This window comes from Ceratotherium simum, chromosome 6 (assembly GCF_057802395.1).
Source record: "Ceratotherium simum simum isolate JZ-2026a chromosome 6, ASM5780239v1, whole genome shotgun sequence".
Lineage (NCBI taxonomy): Eukaryota > Metazoa > Chordata > Mammalia > Perissodactyla > Rhinocerotidae > Ceratotherium > Ceratotherium simum.
The window spans coordinates 64,044,126-64,057,696 of NC_141905.1; the positions used below are offsets into that span (position 1 = coordinate 64,044,126).

The 13,571-nt window shown below is 37.9% G+C and overlaps 1 protein-coding gene across 2 annotated transcripts in view; it reads left to right on the plus strand.

Annotated features, from left to right (window-relative positions):
* The first annotated feature begins 1,775 nt into the window (after window positions 1-1,775).
* Window positions 1,776-13,571, plus strand: part of SLK (STE20 like kinase) — a 56,398-nt gene continuing 44,602 nt past the window's right edge. For both annotated transcript variants that reach the window (XM_004428043.3, XM_004428044.3), the window contains exon 1: window positions 1,776-2,481. In XM_004428043.3, coding sequence (XP_004428100.1) covers window positions 2,332-2,481 — 150 coding nt within the window. In that variant the 5' untranslated portion in view covers window positions 1,776-2,331. The remainder of the gene's footprint in view (window positions 2,482-13,571) is intronic.

A 13,571-nucleotide genomic window follows, 5' to 3' on the forward strand; every position in this document is an offset into this window, starting at 1 on the left:
TTTGAGAAAATAGTGAAGGTTTTCTATTTTGAAAATAATAAAAACAAGGAAACAGACTTATACCCTTTGACCCAAATCTACTTCTGGTAATTTATCCCAAGGAAATAATCAAATATGTGGAAAAGGATTTGTGAACAAAGATATTTATCAATGTTTTATTTAAAACGGAGGAAAGTTATAAGTAATCTAAATATCTCATGATGGAAGGAAACAATTACTAATAGTAGTGGAATATGAAAAGTGCAGGATGCAAACCTTTATATGCAGTATAATTTTATCCATGTAAAAAAAAGTTAACGCACAGTCAAAAGATCCCGTATGGAAATGTAACAAAATCTTACCGATGGTTATCTCTGGATGGTAGAATTATAATACTTTTTATTTTATTCTTTGTGCATTTCTTCATTTTCCACAAAGAGCATTATTACTTTTACATCTAGTGCCACCTACATAAATGATACTAATTAAAAATAGATTATGATATTGTTTTTACAGGTGTATACATTTGTCAAAACATACAAAAGTATATTTTAAATATGTACAGTTTATTGTATATCAATTATATCTCAATAAAACTATTAAAAAATAGAAGGATCTTGAGAAAAAAATCATCATAATTCTCTTACCGGAAGGGGGGTTTTGTATGCCATTTTGGGGCTGGAGGGTAAAATGGTTGGGAATACGTGGGCACTATATAGACAGCACCTTGGCCTCTGCTTCAGATGACATTCATTCATTCATTCATTCATTCATGGGATCTGCCTTCCTATTACATGCCAGGAATGTTGCCACATACTTGGATACGATGATGAGCAATCAGCCACCGCCCTGAAAGAGCTCCCTTCTGATGGAGGAGGGAAAGGCAGGTCACCATCTGACAGATCCCAGCCAACGCCCACATCGCCCCACCGGGCAGTCTTCCACTACTGCTGTCCAAGGCGGGCAGAGGCAGGTCGGGAAGCTACGGCCTTAGTAAGTGGTTCAGATGGAGTCACGAAGTGTGGCACCAGGATTAGGCTGTGGAAGTGGCCAGAAAGTAGATGACCCTCAAGGGAGTGTCTCGGTCATCACTTGAGAAGTGGGCTTAAACAATTTTTATGTATCTATGTTTATCTTATGTGCACAGTTGTAACAACAGCCAGAACTACAATTGAGCGTTTGTCGGTGGAGGCACCGTGCAAGGGGCTTACTTCCATTGCTCTTTTACACCTCGCCACAACCTCCAGGTGGGGACTATTAGGATCTTTATTTCACAATGAAGAAACTGAAGCTCGGAGAGGTGACCCACCCAAGGTCACAGAGCTCTCCAGAGCTCCCAGCCACCAGATATAACTTCCCTCTCACTGTCCTCTGGGATGCGTTTGAGAGCGGAAAAGTCCACTGTCGGGCCCCCATCGGGACAGGTCAGCTTTCGCTCTTTACAAATTTTCCCAGATCCAGAATGGAGACAACATCCGCTAGCACAACCAACAGGGTCGTGACCACGGGGGCAACGTCAACAAAGCCGTGGACTGACAAGGATTTGGGGCGTGGTGGGAAAGCGGGGAGCAATCGTCAAAGAGCGAGAAGAGTAAGCTTCCACATCGCAGCCCGTGCGGGACGCCTGCGAGCCCCTCCCGGCCGCCAGCTTGCGGGGCCCAATGCGCGTGCGCGGGGCCAGAGGGGCCGCCCCTGCGCGAGCGCGCGTTGAGCGGGGCGCGCGGCTGGGGGAGCGCGCGGGCGCGGTGCGGCGTCGGCGTCGGCGTCGGCGCGCGCTCCAGGGCCAGGCTGTGTGGGCTGGTGAGGGAGCGAGGCGGCGGCGGCGCCCCAGAGGCGAGGGAACGCGCGGGCCTCGCGCTGCGGGAGCAGACGGCTTCTTAGGAGACCCTGGGCTCGTCGCCCGAGGCAGGGGAGCTCGGTCTGTCGATTGCCCGCCTCAGAGGCCGCCGGCCGCGTCCCTCGCCTGGAGTGGCCGCCGCCCCTGGAGACTCGCCGTGACACGGGCCTAAGCCGCGGCAGCCGCGGGCGTCCGGACCGCTCGGACCCGTCTGGCCGGGCCGGGTGGCGACGAGCGTCGGGGCAGGTGCCGCCCCCCGAAGGCCGGCCGGGGGGGAAGGCGCCCACCCGCGCGGCTCGCGGGCCGGGCTCGGCGGGAGGGGCGGCTGTGCAGCGCCCCCAACCGTGGGCCGGAGCCCGAGTCGCGCCCCGCCTTCCCCGGGGACGGCCCGGCCGCAGTGGCGGGAGCCCGGAGAGCCGTCGCCGCCGCTTCGCGCGGGAGAGGAGGGAGGAGAAACTTTGCCTTTTATTGTTGTTTTCAGTCCTTAAGTGCAAGGAACTCTGTTGGGAGGAAAAATGTCCTTCTTCAATTTCCGTAAGATCTTCAAGTTGGGGAGCGAGAAGAAGAAGAAGCAGTACGAGCATGTGAAGAGGGACCTGAACCCCGAGGAGTTTTGGGAAATTATAGGGGAATTGGGCGACGGAGCCTTCGGGAAAGTGTACAAGGTAAGAGGGAGGAAACGGGAAGTTGCACTTGTAAGATAAAAGCCACAGGCCGGGAGTGGCACGAGGATTTCTCGCTCCCCTTGTCCCTTTCCTGTCTCCTGCCCCTTCTTTTGACTTCGACAACCTTCATTGGAACTTGATTTAGGTTATCATCCAAGGGTTGCTGAGACAGTAGGGTTTAAGGTTGAACAAAATGGGGCCTGGATGCAGTTTGGAGAGTGATTGCTAAAGGGAGGCGAGGTTATTCAGTCCACTCTGTCAAACTTTCAAGGAAACGAAGGTGTTCTTTAATTTAAAGGAGGGGTCTGGTTGTGGTCCTCCACTATTTTAAAATCAGAAATTCGTTATAAGTGAATTTATATTTGTCTACTAGCTGTTTGCATTCATATGTATGCTTGTCCTAAAACAGTTCCCTTTTTAGGGTTCAGGGCATGTATTTGGTTGTATCTATGGTTAATAGGTAACCAGTTTCTTGGGATGAGGGCAAAGTGATTGCTACTTGCAGGCTATTCTTGAGTTGGTCGTTTGACAGCATACTATAAAATGGAGTGGGATTTCTGATAGAAAATTTCCAGAAGAAAATCTGCATCTGGTACTAGTTTCTAAATATAATTAAAGTAAGCATTGACTAGAAATCAGTATCAGCGCTTAAAAAATTAAAAAAAATACACACACCGATATACACACATTTTTATATATGCTATATATTTCAGTAGAAAGAGGTTTGATGTTTCAACCTGAAGGCATTAATACTGTTTACTATCTCATGAGGAGTATATGAATGATGTCATCAGAATATTTTCATCCTGAAGTGTGAGGTTTTGATGAGACACAGTTCAGGGGGAAGGGCTCACAGGGTTGCCTGGAGGTAAAAACATAAATAACTTATGTTTATGCAGGACTTGGCAGTTTTTAAAGCACTTTGACATAATTTGGCCTCCACGAAAGTCCTATGAGGTAGGCAGGTCAGTAGTATCTATATTTCACGGATGAGGACACTGACTCAGAAATTGTTCCAAGTCACACAAGATTTGAACTCAGGTGTTCTGAGCCTGTATTTACTGTTGTTTTTTACTTTAACGTGCATTGGTAGAAATGGTAGCATTTTTCCTCCTTTCTAAGCACCATCACACTTTGCTCTGCCTCAAATGAATCTCACAGCCCTAGTCTTTCTTCTTGACTCAGGCTGAAATGTCCACTCTTCTCTGTGTGCTTTCAAAATACATTGTTCACATGGCTTCTATGGTATTTGTCACATATTATAGTTAATGTGTTTATGTTTTTATGATAAGACCAGGGGCCAAAATTATAATATACATTTGGGTTCATGTGTTGCTTTAGCACATAGTGCATCTCTTTATATATTTGTTGAAATGAAAGAATGTTATGTTACCTACATGTGAGTTCCGTGTGAAGCTATCATATGCTGTGAAAGTTGGCAAAGTAAACTTCAGTGCCTGTGTGGAGGGTAGAGTGTGGATTTCAGCAAGAGCTTATAGTATACATGTATGGTAGGAAGGGCTTTTAGTGCAGCGGGAAGATCACTCCTAGGAGTCAAGAATTGTGTTTTAGTGCTGGCTGTCATAAACCAGCTTTGTGGTCTTGGATAGAATATTGAACTTCGCTGCACCTCTGTGTTCTTAGCTGGAAAATCACCGATTTCCCTAAAGGTTTGTTTAGATTCTTTCACCTATTAACGTTCTGTGAGTATGCAGTTATCTAGGAAAGGCAAAAATAAATCCTCAAGGCATGTGGAATCGTGTAGTTAGAAGGCAGTAGGTGATTGTGGGCAGTTTTCATGGTATAAATGTGTTATCTAGAAACACTGTAGTATTAAGACACTAGCTCTGGTGTTGGACAGTATCTTGGCTCCCTCGATAGCAGCCTGTGACCTTGGACAAGTTACTTAATTGTTCCATGTCGCACTTTCCTCATCAGTAAGACCTACTCCTCAGTGTGTGAGAATTAAAGGAGATAATAAGTATAAGGCATATAAAAAGGGCTCAGTAAACGGTAGAAATTACTGTTACTACATTTGGAGCTGAGAAGCAAAATATGGGATGGGACAGGAAAAGGGACCTACGAAGATAGTAAACCATCTTCTTGGTTTCCCACGGCACAGGCAGATTGTGTGGATAATACTCCGTGATTAATTCTTGAATGACTCTTTTTGCAAAGTGTAATGTATCATCCTATAGTGAGACATCAATTGAAAATTTTCTGAAAAATAAGAGACTTACTCCATGTAGATGAACACTATAAAATTATGTCAAGGATAATTTTTGTGGGCTTGATGACTATTTTAGTGTGATATTTGAAGAGCATGAGTTCTTTGCATCTTTTCGTTTCACTATTCTATGCTTCCAAGGAATAGGCTCTGAGAAATTTTTTTTTAAGAAACTTTAAAATTTAAACTTTTCTGACCTGTTTTGCCTCTTTTTCCTGAAAGTTTTTGTTTTCCAAGACTCTGGAAATTTTAAATTTATAAACTTCCTTTTGTGTGGGGGAAAAGCTATCAAACTTGAATATTGTGTGTAGTAGTATGCAGTAGAAAACTATTTCTAAAATAGATTCTAACTATCATTTGCTTATGGAAGTTAGGAACCATTTTAAAGATTAAATTGTAAATAGGCAATCATTTGTGTATTTAGTTTATGTGAAACATTTTCCCATCATATAGTTGTATTCTTTCCACTCAGTCCAGCACTACGCAACTCGGTAAAGATATTTGCCTGAAAAATCTTCTGTATTTTAAATTTATTTTTTTCTCTTTAATATTCTTTGACATATAAATGAAGATATGTAATATCCCTCACAACTTTTTACGTTTGGATTTCTGTTGCTTTTAATGGGAAAAAAAAAGGAATGACATAAAATTATGTATTGAATTGAAGCTGAACTCCTGATTGTGTGCTGGATGAAAGTGATACTTTTTATGGCATTGATGGGCATGCACCTTTTTTTGAATAGTGAAATATATAATCTTTGTATTGAAAAGTACAAAAACATATATGTACGTTTAGCAGATAGTAATAAAGTGAACCCATGTTAACCACCATCAAAGTCAAGGAGTAGAATTGCTGGGTTATAGGCTAGTGTATCTTTAATTTTACTAGATGTTGCCAAACTATACCAGTTTACGCTTCCACCAGCAGCGTATGAGAATTTTCTTGTTCTGCATCCTTGCCAGCATTTGGTATTGTCAGAATTTTTAACTTTTGACAATCTAATGTTATATTTTTCACTATGGCTTTAATTCATCTTTCTCTGACTCCTAGTAAGTAATTCTTTTCATAGGTTTATTAGTAATTTGGATTTCTTCTTTTGTGTTCAAGTCTCTTGTTCATGTTCCCATTGGATGTCTTTTTCTTGTTTATTTGTAGTGTATTCTGGATTTTAACCATTTGCTGGTTGTGGTTATTGCAAATGTATTCCCCTTCTGTGGCTTGTCTTTTCATTTTCTTTATGGTGTCTTTTTATGAACAGGAAGTTCTTGATTTTAATCTAGTCCAGTTTGTCAATTTTTTCCTTTTTAGTTAATGCTCTTTGTATTATGTTTAAGAAATTCTTTCCTAACCTGAGATCATGAAGATCCTATATTATCCCCTATATTATCTTCTAAAAGTTTTATGATTTTGCTTTTAACATTTAGGTCTACAATCCACCTAGAATAGATTTCTGCAAATGGTGTGAGGTAGGGGTCCAATTTCATTTTTTTTCTCTGTATGAATTCCTCATTGTCCCAGAGCTCATCATTGGGGGAAACTACTTTCCCACTGCTCTAAAGTGTCATGTCTGTTGTATAACACGTATGTGTTTCTGCAATCTCTATTCTCTTCTTTGATCTATTTGTCTATTCCTGTACCAGTATCCCACTATCTTAATTAGGAAAGCATCAAAATAAATCTCTGCTGGAGTAAGACTTCCTCTTGTTCTTCAACAGTGTCTAGTATATTCTTGGCCCTTAGCGTTTCCATGTACATTTTAGAATTAGCTTAATGGAATTCCACAAAAACCCACTGTGTTTTTTTTGGAGAGATTTTATTGAATTTATGTCAATTTTGGAAAAATTAACATCTGTATGATATTGAGTCTTCCTATCTATGCAGATGTTTTGTCTCTAGGTCTGTTTTAGTTATCTTTCAATAATGGATTATAATTTTCCTCCCTAGAAGTCTTGGGAGCTCAAACTACTTCAAGTGTCTTAAATTCTTTGTTTTTCCTATTGGAATTTCCTCCTTGTTTTGATTATGTATAAACTTCAGTAGTCTTTTGAGAAAGGATCCGTGGAAGGTAAATTTTTTTAAGACCTTGCCTGTCTGAGTATGTCTTTATTATAATGTCATATTTAATGTATAGTTTGGTTATAGAATCCTAGTTCAGGAATAAACTTTTCTTAGGATTTTAAAGACTTTTTTCCATTCATTGTCTTTTGGCTTCAAGTGTTGCTGTTGAAAGTCTGATGCCATTTTGTTTCCTGATCCTTTGTGATCTTTTTCTCTTGATAGCTTTTAGGATTTTCTTTTTATCCCTGTTCATGGTGATGTACCTTGAAATTTTTTTTTTCCTTCCTTTCATTTTGCTGGGCTCTTGTTTAGTTCTTTCAATCCAGAGACTCATGTGCTTCAGTTCTGTGACATTTTCTTGCATTATTTATTTGATACCCCACTCCCCATCCCCCCAATTAATGGCTCTTCCTATTGTCCATCGATTCTTCGTGTCTCTAAATTCAATGGACACTTACTATTTTACTTGACTTCTCAGGAACATTTGAGACCCTTGACCATCCTTTCTTTTAAAAAGCTCATCTTTTGGCTTTCAGGTCTCCACTCTTTATTTTCCTCTCACTTACTCGTCAGACTCTTTTGCTGGCTCTTTTTTCTCTTTCTGACTTTTAAGTGTTGGGATTCCACAGGGCTTGAGTGTAGGCTCTCTTCTCTTCTTTTCTTGTGAGAGCCCATCTTCTCCCATGGCTTCAATTACCATCTAAATCTAAGTTATGTCTCTTTCCCAAGATTTCCCTTTTGAACTCCAGACCCATATATCCAACTATCTATTAGAGCTTTCCACTTGGATGTTTCACACATTCCTTGAGCAATAAGTCCAGAACATGAACTAAGTGAACTCATGATGTCAGCCCCACATTTGCTTCTGTTGTGTTTCCCATTCAGTAATTGACATCTCCATCTACTAGTTGCATAGACCAGAGACCTGGAGGTCATTCTTAACACCTCCTGCCCCCTTACCCATCAAACCCAATCAATCACCAAGGCCTGTTAATTCTACCTGTTAAATATTTCTTGAATCTGTCTCCTCCTTTCTTTCTTCACTGTCACAATACTAGTCATAATTGCCATTATTTTTTACCCAGACTACAGCTCTTATTAGTGTGTTTTTGGGCTTCATATAAATGTAATCATACATGCGTTCTTTTGTGTCTGGCTTCTTTTTCTCAACATTATATGAGTGAGATTCATCCTTGTTGTTTGTAGTAGTCATTTGATCTTTTTCCTTGCTCTATAATACTGTATTTTATAAAACACTACAATTTATAATCCATTCTACTCTTGGTGGACATTTGGGTTGTTTCTACTTTTTGTGTATTAAAAATAATACTCATGAATATTCTTATATATTTTGGTGCACATTGCATTCATTTGTGTTGGATATATACCTGGGAATAAATTTTCTAGGTCATTGAGTATGTGCATTTTAAGCTTCAGAAGATACTGCCAGTCTTCCAAAGTGGTGGTGCCAATTTACACCCCCATCAGTAGGGTGTGGGAGTTTTCCCAGTTGCTCTATATCCTCACCAACGCTTGCTATTGTTATTAATACTATTATTAATATTTTATGTTAGCCATGCTGGTGAGTGTGAAGTGGTTTTATTTACGTTTTCCTGATGACTAATGAATTAAGTACCTTTTTATATGCTTATCGGATATTTGGGTATTGTTTTTTTGTGAAATTCCTATTTGTTTGCCCATTTAAAAATAATTTTATTGAGGTATAATTTATATACCATGAAATTCACCCATTTTAAGTGTATAATTGGATGAATTTTAATAAATTTGTGCAGTTGTGCAACCATCACTACAGTCTAGCTTTAGAGTCCTCTTACTACCACCAAAAGTTCCCTTGTGCCCATTTGCAGTCAATTTCTGTTCCCACTGGGATTTTCTTTCCCTGTTTACTAAAGAGATTGAGTTCCTTTTCCTATGTTTATTGACCATTTGGATTTCTTCACTGAAGTGCTTGTTAAAGTCTTTTGGTTCTTTTTCTTTTTCTCATTGATTTATGGGAGTCTTTATATATTCTAGATACTAATCCTCAAGTTATATTTGATGCACATATTTTCTCTTGCTTTGTGGTTTGTTTTTTCATTCTCTTTATGGTGTCCTTCTTCTATATAGACATTTTAAATTTTAATGTAGTCCAATTTATTAACTTTTTTCTCCATGGTTAATGCTTTTTGTCTTAAGAAATTTTCCTTACCCAAGGTGGTGAAGATGGCCTGCTACATTATCTTCTTAAAGTTTTATGATGTTGCCTTCTACGTTAGGTCTATGATTAAACTGATGTTGATTTTTGTTTATAGTGAGAGGTAGGGGTCCAGTTTCATTTTTTCTGTGTAGATACCCACTGGTCCCAGAACTATTTACTGAAAAGACCATCCTTTCCATACTGCTTTCCAGTGCCTCCATAATATGTCAAATATCATATATACGTAATATATATCTGTAAATATATATACATATATACACATGGTATATATCATTTATTATTTCTTTAGGATAAATTGCTAGAAGTAGAATTGTTAGGGCAAAATAAATGATTGTTTATTAATGCTTACTGTGAAATTACCCTAGAGAAGTTATTTAAATTTATTTTTAAATTAATTTTTAGTCATATAAAAAATTAAAGAATTTCTATTTACTGGAAAAATTAACTTATTAGAGATAAAGTTAGTCTCCTTTGACTATTACTCTAATTACTATTCCTTCTCTTCTCTCCCTAGATGTAACCATTATCAGTATATGTTTCTAGATATTTTTCTGTACTTCCGTGTGTGTACATGGGTTATACCTATTTAAACAACCCATGCTTTTTTCCATGCCTTATTCCTTAACCTTTTCAATGTTCTTATCTTTTAAAAAAATTATTTGCTTTTTTGATAGGAAAAAAGAGTGTCTGTTTATTTCATTTTCCATTTCTTTGATTTCTAAAGAGATTGCACATTTTAAAAATAATCGAATTATCCATGTTCTAGTAGAGTTGTTTGTTTTCTTGTTGATTTGAAAGTATTTTTTATGTACTGTGGAAATGAGTACTTTATCATAGATGCTGCAGTTATTTTAGTTACTTTAGTTTATGCTGCTTTTTTGATATAAATAATGTTCTTTAGTCTACAAAATGTCAGTGTGTAACTTTGCTTTTTTCCTTTGCTTTCGTGCTTGGAAAAGCCTTCCCTACCCAGAAATTAGATAAATACTTATCTATGTTTTCTTTTAGACTTTTTAATAGTTCATTTATAAAGAATTTTACTTTTAATTCATCTAGAATTTAATTTTCTCTGTGGATTGATATGAGGCTCTATTCCTTCCCCAAAAACCAAAAGTATATTTTATCTATTTCTAGAAATTTAAATACTATTATTTTGAGAATATAGCAAAATATAAAGAAGAATATAAAAAAAAAATTCTACCATTCAGATAACTTTTGTTAGTAATTAAAAAAAACTCAAGGGGATACTAATATGGTTAGAAATTTGAACAGTATAAAAAATGTTACAATTGAAAAATTAAAGCCTTCCCCACCAGTCTTTTTTCCCAAAGTCAGCCACTGTAACAATTTCTTGTCTGTCCTTTCAGGTAAAATTTTATGCCTATGTGGGCATATATATGAATGCCTATTTGTAAAACTGAAAATATATTTACATACATACATATATACAAGTGAACTTAACTGCGTATCAAATTGATAATATGATCAAACAGAAGAAGAGCTTCAAATAACGTGAATAGAGTGCTCTGACTAGTGGGATATATTTAAAGGGTAAAAATGGCAAATTCTTGAACTTTATTAAATAGGTTTGTTGCTAGTAGTGATATTAATATCATAATTCTGAAAATACTTTATATGTATTATAGGATAGAGCAAATGAGTTAATATATTGATATTTTAGGAATTAGGCTTGTTAACGCTGGGAGAAAATAGTTATAAACTTGGAATGTGGGGAAAGTAAGGAAGAGCCCTGTGATGTTGACTTTTGAATCGGAGGTTTCAGTTTGAACTCATGATAACACACACATATGTACGTGTGTGTGCGCGCACACACACAACGCATGCATACATTGTTATTCTCCTCTGAAAAGGCCTAGAAATAATGATACCTAGTATTCTTAGATCTTGGTTTCTAAATACCATTCCCCGCTACAAGGAACCAGGGCTCGTTGAAATGGCTAATCTAGGTCTGGGATAGGAAGTACAAAAATAATAAAATTGAAAAGTAAAAGCCTCTCACTACTTGTTTTTTTCCAAGGGAGCCTGGAATATCTTGTACCAGAAAACAAGTATATGCTCGAAAACTAAGGGGGACGTGCCAAAGGATACAGGATAGTTTTGAACAACAAAAATATCAGCAACAAAATAATAACCTAATAGAGGAGTGCTAGTTAGTTAATATATAAATATTGATAAAATTAGAAAAACCACTGTTTTGCAACCACACTATAGTAATTCAGGCAAAGATTTTTGATGGATGCTAAAATCATTGTGTGAAAGGTTGTAGAGGAACATGATATATACACCTGGTTTCAAAGTATCACCCCATAAGGTACTTTTACAGTAGAGAGATCTGGTGGATACTGTCTTAATCAAGTGACCCTAGTGATCAAACCTAGGGTTAATCATCAGTAATAGGACAAACTGTGTTTTCTGATGTAATTCGATGGGAAATATATAATCACCTAATGTAAATATTTTTGACAAGAATACTAACCTGACTCTAATAATGAGGAAACAATCAGACAAATCCAGATAGTGGAGTATTCTACAAATCAATAGTTTGGACTTCTAAGAATGTAAACAATAAAGGATTTTTTTTAGACTTTTGAGGAAATTTGAGTATGGAGTATATATTAGATATTATATCAATGTTAAATTCTTTGGGCATGTTAGTTATATTGTGGTTATGTAGGAGAATGTCTTTGTTCTTAGGAGATATATGCTGACGTTTTTGGGAGTGAAGTGCAGCTTACTTGCAAATGGTATGGTAAAAAAGAAATGCATACATATCTTTGTAAAATATATGAACGCATGGGTGTGTGTATGTGTGTGTGTGTGAGTGAGAAAAGCAAGTGTGACAAAATGTTAATAGTTGGTGACTCTGGGTGAGGAGTATATGGATGTTCACTGTTCTGTTCACTCAACTTCTCTGTAGGTTTGAATTTTTCAAAATAAAAAAGTAAAGGGTCATACTTTTAAATACTCTTTTGCACATTGCTTTATTTCACTTAACAGTTCTCCTTTTGATGATTTTTTCCACCTTCTATATATTCGTTCATTTTTTTCTTTCTCTCTCTTTCTGTGAAAGGAGAAACAAAGCCTCCTCTCTGGTCAGGCAACTATTTCTATACTATGTTGCTAAAGTCAGTTGGCGTTTATTATTATTTTTTTAAATAATTTTATTTATTTATTTTTCCTCCCAAAACCCCAGTAGATAGTTGTACGTCATAGCTGCACATCCTTCTAGTTGCTGTACGTGGGACACGACCTCAGCATGGCTGGAGAAGCAGTGCGTTGGTGCATGCCCGGGATCCGAACCTGGGCCACCAGCAGCGGAGCGCGTGCACTTAACCGCTAAGCCATGGGGCCGGCCCAGTTGGCGTTTATTAAATGCTACATTATGCTTTGTACTCAATACCATGTGAAGTCCAAATTCCTAGCACATATACATTTATGTTTTAAAAAGGTAACTGAAACTTGGGACTTTAACAATAACTTTAACATGCTGGCTTTTCTTTTTCTTTTCTTGAAAAATCTTAGTATTTGTGATGAGTTCCTTACCTTGACAGCCACATATTTTGGCCCTTTACTTTCATAATTTAACATTGAGAATATTTGTGTGGAAATGATCTTCCTTACCATTTAAAAGCCTTTGTTTTTCTTGAATTAATTTCCAGAAGTAGTACATCTTTGTCTTATTTTTAAATATTTTTTGGGATTGTCTTGTCTTTGTGTGTTCTCACTTTTCTATCTTTTCAACTATGCAGCCTATGCAGATTTCCTTGGCTTATCTATCACATAATTGTCAATAATGTTTCAGTTTATTCATGCTGCTCAGAGTCAGCAAGTCCTTGAAATAAGTGACAAAGCTGTGTGATCTGAGAATTGGTAAAACATTTTGGAAACTGCAGATGTGACCAACATTAACTTATTACTGACATTTTGTTGTTGGTATCTTGACTGACCAATGACTAACTTTTGAATAAATAACCAGAACAATATAAATAAAACAGTGTTTGGGAATATAACGAGAATATAAAGTATAGTTCTTTCTCCATTGCAGAATTCAGGAAATGACAAGAAAATGCCTTTTTTTTTTTTTTTTGTGAGGAAGATCAGCCCTGAGCTAACATCCATGCTAATCCTCCTCTTTTTGCTGAGGAAGACTGGCTCCGAGCTAACATCTATTGCCAATCCTCCTCCTTTTTTTTTCCCCCAAAGCCCCAGTAGATAGTTGTATGTCATAGCTGCATATCCTTCTAGTTGCTGTATGTGGGACGCGGCCTCAGCATGGCCGGAAAAGCAGTGCGTCGGTGCGCACCCGGGATCCGAAGCCCGGCTGCCAGTAGTGGAGCGCGCGCACTTAACTGCTAAGCCATGGGGCCGGCCTGAAAATGCTTTTTAAAAAAAAGATTTCTGTAATATTTTATAGACATTATGGAAGGAGTATGTGCAGTTGATCCTCATTATTTGTGAATTTGTCTACTTGCTAAAACTTGTTTGTAGCCCCGAAATCTATACACACAGTGCTTCCACAGTCATTTGCATACTTGTGCACAGCTGCAAAAAATGTGAGTCCCCAG